A 9,727-nucleotide genomic window follows, 5' to 3' on the forward strand; every position below is an offset into this window, starting at 1 on the left:
CACTTGATGCTGGGAAAACAGGCATTCAATGTTTGCGAGAAGTATTCAAACTTCAAATGGGAAAACAGGCATTCATTGAGTCAAATTTGAAGTTTGATTACTTCTCGCAAACATTGAATGCCTGTTTTCCCAGCATCAAGTGTCTATGGTTCACGGCTACAAATTGCATTTTCTGCTATTCCCCATGATAAAGATGTTTCTTAACCGTTCCTTCTTTGAAGAAATGTGATTCTATAGAAAAACTAAAATAAAACACATCAAGTTTCTTCAACAACCGCCACGATAATAAGATACATCTTCCAACCAAGATGCATAGTAATCCTCCACTTGGTACACAATGCATGCACCATAATTAGCAAAAGGTGGAGTTAGTACAAAGACTAAGGTCTAGACTACTTCAGCATTAACAGTCTAATTCCTGCAAATCCTCCAGAATTTCTGTACTAGGGAGGATGTGTGTAATTTAAAAGGTTCCAGACCGGTATACCAAAAGTTGCTACCAGATGAACCATTCCAAAACCCCTTCAAAATGGATACTTGGGGTTGGCTATAGCCTATATCAACAAGTATTTACAGGTTTATTAGAGTCAGACTTCAGCAAAAGAACATGGAGCCTGCAACCTTTTCATCCAGCCTGGGAAGCTCAGGAACAGAAATGCTACCAACTGATGTGACGCCACTCTTATGCCCAGAAGAAGTTTCAGAAAAATCCTCAAACTTTATGAACTGTCCCATTTGTTGGGCTGCAAGATGTGCATAACAAACAGGAGCCACTACAAAGAAAGTAAGGTGAAATTATGAAATTAACCTTCTTTATCGAATGACGTGTTAATCCTGAACTAACGGACAAATTTATATTTCCTTTTTCAGAATAACATGAAAAGGTAGCTAAGAAATGAAAATACCAATTGAGATTGCAGATGTACTCCTTTGGTACCTAGAAAAGTGAAATACAGTAGCATTAATCAATTTCATAAGCTAAGCTAGGCACAGGCAAAAAAATAGCTTAAAAGCAAAAACTGAATCTTACACATATGAGAGAGAAAGGATGAGTTGTTGTAAGTCATCAGGAGAGAAACCAATCTCATCAAGCAAGACATGATAGTGAGCAGGCCGAGAAGTTCCCTGTCAGAGTAGAACTTTCAGCAGTTTCAAGGAAAAAATTTCCAGGCTTCCTTCAGCATAGAAACATTTATGACACCCTATTGTTTTACATGAAGGAAAGAATTCAGCCTTTATACGGTTCTGCCATGAGGTTGCTAATAAATGCTAAGTCTTATTTATACGGTTCTGCATCAACCGTCAGTCTACTCCAAATCAAACAAGTCACCACCAAGGTAATTAATTGACAACTTAGAATAGCTAGATAAATGTATTCCAAATATAAAAATAACTTACAATCATCCCTGCTTGAGCACACATGTAAAAATCATAATTTCTCGGATGGACTATTTTCGTGTCCACAACAGTACCTGCAGAGAGAGAGAGAGAGAGAGAACCTTAGACGGCTAAAATGAGATAAGAGAATATAATAGTAAACATGCAAACGCGGTTGGAAGACAACCTTAGATCCTATGAAGTACGATGAAAGAACGTGATCACGAAAATACAGACCTGGTGGAACATTTTCTGAGGCATTATTTTGAAAGAGCTTTGTGTGGTGATTCTTTTGAGCCACAATCACAGTGAATTTCGGAAAGTTAACCTCACCAAGATGCTCATAAGCCTGACAAGTTTCAGAAACTTCTAAGCAGATAATATTGAAAAGGGGGCGCTGACACTAGAGAATACAGATGGACATAACACCTGATTGCGGGTACTACAAGCATATCAAAGACCGTTTCTGATATACAAAATATTAGCAAAACCATTGGTACAACAAACGCTTCACTCAAGTAGTGAAGGCATAATGATTGGAGGAAATGTAAGAGATCCGATAAGTACATGCTACATCTACAAAACCAACACGGGCCATAGTGGACAAAGCTGAAAGCTTTAGCTAATAGAGAACCCTGAATTAATATCTGCATGAAAGCTAAATTACCTTTATCATTTGATTGAGCTCAAAATTCAAAACCTTACTAAATTGTGATTCGCTCACTCCATCCCTGAAAGAGAATATATAGTCAATAAACCTCTGCACTGGTAGATTCATCATGTTAAAACATATGTTTCATATTTACGCTAACGATAAAATAAGCAAGATGATTCGCGTGTGCACACACACACGAAAAAAGAAAAGGAGAAGTTCTCCCTGCATGTTGAAATAGTCAACACCCAAAGAAGAGCATCTAGGATAGCCATAAGGTAACCAAGGTTTCAACAATGATTCAAATGGACGCTATAGTATGAACAGGCAGAATACGTGGAAAAATAGCCAGACATGACCTGATAAGCTTTCCTATCACAAAAAAATGGAACCAAATGTCCAATTGGTCATTTTCAACCACAAATGCATGGTAGCACTATGTTAAAAATGCATGGAATATATCTGTGCACACCGGGAAGGGTGGAATAATTTGAATTTGGCTTGCTTATACTTGTAGGATACTCAATTAAAGAAGCAAATATACTTGTAGGATTTTGCTTGTGGAAAAATTTGGATTTTGCCACAAGCAGAAATCATCTAAAGCCCCTGGCTGCATCCCCTAAAAAAGTAACAAAAAATAAAGACTAAAATATGAACATAAAGCCAAAGAGATGTCTAGGCAGAAAACATCACATAGCATCTAAGTGACTGTAAAACTGACAAATTGTCTGCCCATAATACACCAAGTCACCATGCATAAGTGCCAAAGCAATAGAAGCTCCATTGTAATGTACCTGAAAACAATAACCTGAGCTGGCTTGTAGCCATTACTTGTACCATAGAAATCCAAAAGTAGTTCCCTGTAAAAAGATCAAACTAAGAGGTTATTCTTACTCAGCTGTCTAATAAGTTCCTCAACTACTTGCACAACTCTTCATATCAATGTCAGTATACTACAGAAGAATTTCGTTTTGATCATGCCTCATAATGCCACCATCTTCTCCATTTGCCAAAGGTTTGTATAGAGATTCAATCATTTCAACCTTTGATGATTGCGTACGAACAGCTGCTCTGTACCTTGATATCAGTGGCCAAGATCTAGATCCAACAACCTAGAAAAGAATACAAAGGTAAGATGGCAAATACTAAGCATTACAAATTAGTATGTGCAGAAAATAAAACGCTGAGTAGCATAATTACAGCAGCAATAGATGGAATATCTGAGCGGCCAGGAGATCCATGAGAGACATCCATCCCCAAGATCATTGTTGGAGTATCCTTGATAAGTGGGATGCGTGAGGGTCGCTCTATTGACAACAATGAATTGATCCCTCCAAGCTATGAAACAAGACATGAAAACATCACGATACTGAAACAACCACCTAATATCTTCAGACTTTTGTTGAACCAATTACCTTGGAATTGATTTTAAGAAGCACATTTGTGAGATATTGGTCATTGATCTTGGTAGGTGACAAGCATTGAGTAACGATACCAAGATCACTGAGATTCCTTTTCTTCCAAGGGCCTTGATGTGACAAAGACAACTCAATCAGTATAAGTTTTTCACCTTACCCAGAAAAATTGAATGCATGACTTCAAAATACCATATAAATCAGAATTTTTCCGCTCTGGCAACACACACAGCAGAAATTCAGGAGGACCAGGAAGTTTGGACATAATCAGTTCAAACATCTTCTCAACTCGTACTGCAGGGCTTAACCTTCGATTTTGTGGGTCTTCCTCTATCAGTGAATATGGTCGCTCAATATGCTAAAGGAAAAACAAAAATCTTTCAGAACATGTTTATGTACGAAATGAAGTAATAGAAAGCCAGAATTTTTCTTAACGTACAATGCCCTTGTTTCTTCCACAGTTGATAAGCTCCCTCGAAAGATAACTGGTGTCACAACGGGCAGAGAAGTTGACAACTGCCCAACGTTCTATCCTGATGGGATCTACAAGTTTCTTTAGAAGAAGAAAAAAGTATGAGAACACATTAGAACTAAATTTCTTAGATCTCATGCAGAGTCACCATATTAGATAAAAGCATAAAAATTTGATGAATTTAGCGTAACCCTATTGACCTTCTTTCTGTCCCACTTTTCCACCCAAAAGGCATCCCTAACTTTGTTCACAAAGAAAAGTAGGTATAAAGATCCAAACACAGAAGAAATCTGCTAATGTAGCATGCGTTTAACTATCATGATCCTTAAAATTGCAATTTGCAAGAGCCCCAAGCTCTAGGTTAACCGTTTTAACATGTCAGGGGCTGATGGTACCTTCTTGTTGAAGTTCCAACGGCCATTACATGGGAAGCAATCTTCATTGTTACCAACCTTCAACTGTAATTTGCAAGGAGAAAACGAAACAAGACCACATAAAAAATAAGCATATCATAAGTCACAGAACTTCATCATTTGAAGATAACTGAATTATCACCTTAGGTGCCTCAAGGACACGGCCATCAACTTGAGTAAGCTGTTTCTCAATGCATATGCCACAAGCAGAGAGGATAGGGTCATCATCATACCGATAGTTTTTCATAGCCTGCCAAGTTGCAAATAAAGATCAAAAACTAAGAATACAAAGGAAGCTCAAATTGGGCATCAGATTGAAGTAACATACATTGGTTACAACTTGTATTCTCTCTGGAGGCTTCTGCCTAGACTTTTCAACTAGAGATGCCCTCTGCATTGAGGTTAAAGCCTTTGTGTATCGTTGGAGAGATACAAGAGAACACAACTGGAATAAAGAAAAATATTCAATTAAGTTGTTAAAAACTAAGAAAGGGACATATCTAGCCAAAGGATGCTAAAGGGAGGTTGGAAGAGAAATCAGGGGGAAAAGTTCACATACCTCCAAAGGCAGATAGTTTGGTCGTTTAGGCTTTCCGACATCAAGGCATGGCATGTATGCAGACGAATGAAGTTCTATGTTTCGATGTTTTGTAAAATACTCATAAACTGTGACCTCTACAGTCTCTCCTCCATCATGTTGATCAGTACCACTTTTCACTTTCATAGAAAAACTAAACCAAAAATAAGAATCATTCTCAGAATTAAGAACAAATGGTGTATTTTGTGTGTGCATGTATATATATCTCATGCACATACATATGTTTGCTCCAATTATAAATACATTATTTGATAACCACTTACAATTGCTGATTGCAAGGCTTTTCACTTAAACCTATGATCTTGAATTCCATGTTGTTGTGCCTTGCCTTTACCCTCATATTTTTCAACATCTTCTTTGCCTGTAGATTTTAAGTTAAAAAATAATTAGAAACAGAAAGACAGTGATAGTTTATGTAATTGGACAGTTCTCTACCTTCACCCAATCAATAAAACGAGGTTCTTTTGCATTTTGGTTTGCAAGTAGAAAGTTAATTACAGGCCCAGGTGTCAGGATCATTGTTGTAGATACATCTGTATTAAGAAACTAAAGGAGCATTAACAAGTAGAAGCATTTTTCTGAAGCTTGTATGGGTATATCTAAGGACAAAAGTTGAATTATACCCATATTCAAGGACAAGCCTCCATGAGTGGGCCGAAAGCTTGAATAAAATCCCCGACAACCAGTAACACCACCTCCAACCTCAGTAAATAACCTCGAATCATCATGAAAGAATGACTGCCTGACCAAAAGGCAACCCCTGCACCCAATACCAGGATTATAGAGTTTTGAGAAAAGAGAAACTTGTTACTGATAACCAAAATGGAGAAAGTTCATTTATACCTATTAGCAGCTTGTTGTCTCAGCACAATGTCAAGAACTCTCAGTGCATCTTGAACCTTTTCTGGTTCAGCTCCTTGAAGAGCAAGAGAGATGGACTTCAAGGGTACTTTGGCAGCGTAACTGATCGCAACTTTAAAGGTTTTTGATTGTAGAGAATGCTTTGCTCTTTTACCAGACTCACTAGGACTCCCGGTCTGAGAAGGGCTCCCCCTTCAAAGGACAAAAAAAAAAATTTTGACAGAGAATTAACGCAATGTTTTCTATGAGATCTGAAAAATCTAGTAAAAACATATGCTCAACTAAGTCCTACTCACCGTTTAACCATGGACTCCTCCAGAACTACTGGGAACTCTAAGTTGTTATGAGGCAGAGGCCCTACAGTGTATAAAGCTTTTTCTCCATCATATGCAAATCTCTTTCCAGCTAAATCAGAGAAATAGATTTGGTAAAGTTTATCCATAATTTTTCTCCCAATTCCCTTGCTGTCAACAGTTTTCCCTAGCTCAGAACTAATAGAAACCTGCAAAGATTTTATACAATGAACTTGATGTAGAAGATTATTGGCCTAGAAAGTAGAGAATCACAGCCAAGGGAAATCCTACAGTATATTGGTAAAAAATCTCATCTGGATGCTTGAGAGAAACTCTGAAATGGTTACTGAGCAGAGAGATAGGTCGCCCTGTTTTCCCAAATCCTGGCCTACTGATTATGCTGCGGTTTGGCCTATCTGCTTTCTCAGGCTTTACACTTGGTGGTATGACAGGTGGTGGTGCAGGCAAAGGTTGAGAATCACACTCGTTACCGTCCTTCTCCATCCTTCACACAAAATTAAGAGCTGCAACATACAAACATGAAGCATATTCATCGTTGTCATGGCCACAAGTAATAATCAATATTACATAGACATGCTCCCGATCATAAACAATTTTTTTCCAAAAGCAACATATTGTGAGTTTCCTAAATGGTGTATATAGCAAATAGCTGGCATTTTGAAAATCATTCTCTGATATGTGATGGATGATCATTTACCATGCAAAGAAACAAGAAACAAGCTGAATAGTCATTTTGAGTTGCAGATTACCAACAATAACTATACTATAACGAATTGAACAATCAAATGTCAAAACAACATGGGAAGCACCTCATGCATTAGAATGTGAGATAAAATCCAACCATACCAAATAATAGAGAAATCACCAACAGGCTCAATGTTATCCAATTCATGTGAACCTGGATAACTTTTTATTTGCAAATAATCATTTGATTGAATCATAAACACGTTTTCCAACCACCTTTTTATCTCACATACATTACATCACAAAAAGTGCTACACTATTTTTTTTTTTAAATTATTCCAACTAATCTCCTATCCAAACACTAGTACTTACAACAGGAGAACCCAAAAATGGTGGTCTTAGTCTAAGGACCTTTTCAAGTAGTTTTGTAAGTTTATACTCAAAACTCAGTAATTTGGAGATGACTGCCAAATTTTCATATACGGTCAAGAATACAAATAACCTCATGACCCTACCAATAATGTTGCTAAAACTACAGCTTTGATCATGCACAAATTTTTCCATCCTTTAAAAAATTCATACAGAAATAAAAATGACAAAATAAGGCACATCCTAAACAATTTGGAAAAATTTAGCAATAAAATTTTGCATAGAAGCAGTAAGACAGTAACTTCATCGTAGGCATTTATATAAGAGCACCATTAAGTACAACAAAGCAACGGGGGTAGCACATTTATTTATTTATTGGTTTATTTTTGGCAGTAGCACATTTAGTTGGTAATATGTTGCCTATGGCATGACAAAAACATCAACAAGAAGGAAGTAACTAAATATCTGAAAAGAAAAAGGAAAAAAAAAAAGCAAAAGAAAAAAAGAGAAGTAATTCTAATCCTGAGATAGATCGCTTCATCATTCAGTACCCAAAAAACCCTTTTAACAACAAAATAATGAAAAAAAAAAAAGAAAAAAATGCCAGCAATAGCTGGCCCCTTATGCAGATAACACACGGAAACGTATCTCAACTAGATTTATCAGAAAAATTGGAGACAAAATCTTAGTTTGTCAAAAACAAGGTATTCTAAAGCCCCAGACTTAGACACATGCATGAAACTAGCTAGTTTTATTTACAAAAAGGCACATACTACTTGCTAAGTACATCATTTTGTGAGTAAATTAAAAATGAAAATCCCAACTGTAAAAATAGGATATTGCAGCAAAACAGAAATACAAAAAGCTAAATAAGATAATTTCATCAACAAGAAACAGGGAAAAAAAAAACCTCGGAGAAGCATTGAAGTGTATATTTGAGAGCTTTGAGAATAACAGAATAAATAAAAGGCCATCCTGAATACTGTTCACAAAACAACTTCCATTATTAACAAATGTATTCCATATAATCTTTTTCATATATGTACTCTAAAGATTATAGAGATTACAGTGAATATACACTGATAAATGAATATAAGTACAGATAAATCACACACATCCACATAGCAAACGAGAGAGTGAAAAGATATGAAACTAAAAGAGAAAACCTTCAGAAAAGCCAAAGAGGAGAAGGTTTACTCGAGGAAAACCAAAAGAAGGGAGGATAGAAAATAGAAAGAGGGGCAAACGGAAACCAAAAATTAGCACAGACCAGTTTCAGAAAACTTAGATCAAAAAAATAGAAACTACCGACAAAAACATTCAAACCGAAACACGAAAATTCCTGAAAAAAAGAGAGAGCTTTTGAGGTGGAAATTTCTAAATAATTAGAAGGGTTTCTGAAGAAAAGCCCAAACCAACAAAAGAAATAACATAAACTTATCAAAACAGATAAATGTGTGTGATTTAAAGCTAAAACCCAGAAAATTATTCCAAAGATTAGATCAAAAGTTGAAGGAAACGGAGTGTTCTTGAAATGAATTATAAACCTACCAAGAAGAACATCAGATAATCACAGACGATACAATATAATCAATGTGTCTTCATAGCAAGAACCCAGAAATATTTTCCAAAGAAAACGTCAACAATTGAAGAAAATGAGTTCCTGAAAGTCTCAAAGATTTCCTGACGACTGACGAAAAATGGTGTGAAATAGGAAAAGGGTTTAATCAGAAAAGAAAACCCAAAAAGGATTATCAATCAAAATCAAAAATCACAGAGCATAGAATACATGCCAGTCCACTCCCCAGAAAATTTTTCCCAAAAAAATAAAAGGAAAAAAAAAAAGAAGAGAAGAAGAAAGAGGCTTCTGTTGCATACCTTTGGGCTAATAATGAGACTGCCGATTGCTGTGATGGAAATTGAAAGGGGCTATAACTTATAGCCCACAAAAGAATGCGAAAAAAAAAGTACAGCTTTTTCTCTGTCTCCTTCTCTAATTTTGCCTGATTTTTCATCAGAATAGTGGAGGAGGAGGAGGACTGGAGCAGTACTCTTTTTGGGTTTTGAACTTTGAAGTTTTGTAAGTTTTGGGGAGAGTGGAGGGAAACTGGGAAAGAGTCCCCAATTTTGGAAAATTATTTTTTTCTGCTACAAAATTTAAATTAATACTTGAGTCGCACCATTGATCATCTTAGCATTTTGTTTGATGTAGGGAGCCAAGGACAGACTCGTACGTGTGCTCTGCATCTTTATAGAATGCGTACCCTTGCGATTTGGTGTTTTAACATATTATTCTTATGACTTAAAAATTATATAGTATAACTTTCTCATAATTTAGATTAAGGTATCACCGTTAATTTTTTTCATTAAAACTAACAATCAACAATAAAAAGTTAAAGTTATACTAATAAATTGACAAATTTATCCATTTATTATTTCATTTTTTTCTTCCAAATATAAAAAAGAAGAAATTGAAATAAAAATATTGATAAATAAGAATTAGAAAATATCATTAAAGACTTGGGTTTGAAAACCTATAATGATATTTGTAGTCAAAAAAGATTTGGTATTT

The 9,727-nt window shown here is 35.9% G+C and overlaps 1 protein-coding gene across 1 annotated transcript; it reads right to left on the reverse strand.

The window, feature by feature from the left end:
* Positions 1-262: 262 nt before the first annotated feature.
* Positions 263-9,128, reverse strand: LOC113770741 (protein argonaute 16). The gene is made up of 23 exons (XM_027315311.1): positions 9,034-9,128; positions 6,373-6,605; positions 6,085-6,290; positions 5,771-5,980; positions 5,551-5,687; positions 5,363-5,460; positions 5,191-5,288; positions 4,889-5,060; positions 4,658-4,774; positions 4,472-4,579; positions 4,312-4,374; positions 3,884-3,997; positions 3,637-3,802; positions 3,445-3,557; positions 3,230-3,367; positions 3,011-3,141; positions 2,824-2,889; positions 2,045-2,108; positions 1,615-1,726; positions 1,399-1,472; positions 1,031-1,125; positions 906-937; positions 263-773 (listed from the first exon to the last, which is right to left on the reverse strand). Exons 2-23 carry the CDS (start codon positions 6,583-6,585, stop codon positions 595-597), a joined length of 2,706 nt encoding a protein of 901 aa, XP_027171112.1. The 5' UTR covers positions 6,586-6,605; positions 9,034-9,128; the 3' UTR covers positions 263-594.
* Between the last annotated feature and the right edge of the window lie 599 nt (positions 9,129-9,727).

Source organism: Coffea eugenioides, chromosome 5 (assembly GCF_003713205.1).
Source record: "Coffea eugenioides isolate CCC68of chromosome 5, Ceug_1.0, whole genome shotgun sequence".
Classification (NCBI taxonomy): Eukaryota; Viridiplantae; Streptophyta; class Magnoliopsida; order Gentianales; family Rubiaceae; genus Coffea; species Coffea eugenioides.

Coding starts and splice junctions, on each gene's coding strand:
- LOC113770741 (XM_027315311.1), bottom strand. CDS start 6,585: ATGGAGAAGGACGGTAACGAGTGTGATTCTCAACCTTTGCCTGCACCA. Junction 5,289..5,362: donor GTTTTATTGATTGGGTGAAG/GTAGAGAACTGT, acceptor TAAAATCTACAG/GCAAAGAAGATGTTGAAAAA. Junction 938..1,030: donor ATCCTTTCTCTCTCATATGT/GTAAGATTCAGT, acceptor TCACTTTTCTAG/GTACCAAAGGAGTACATCTG.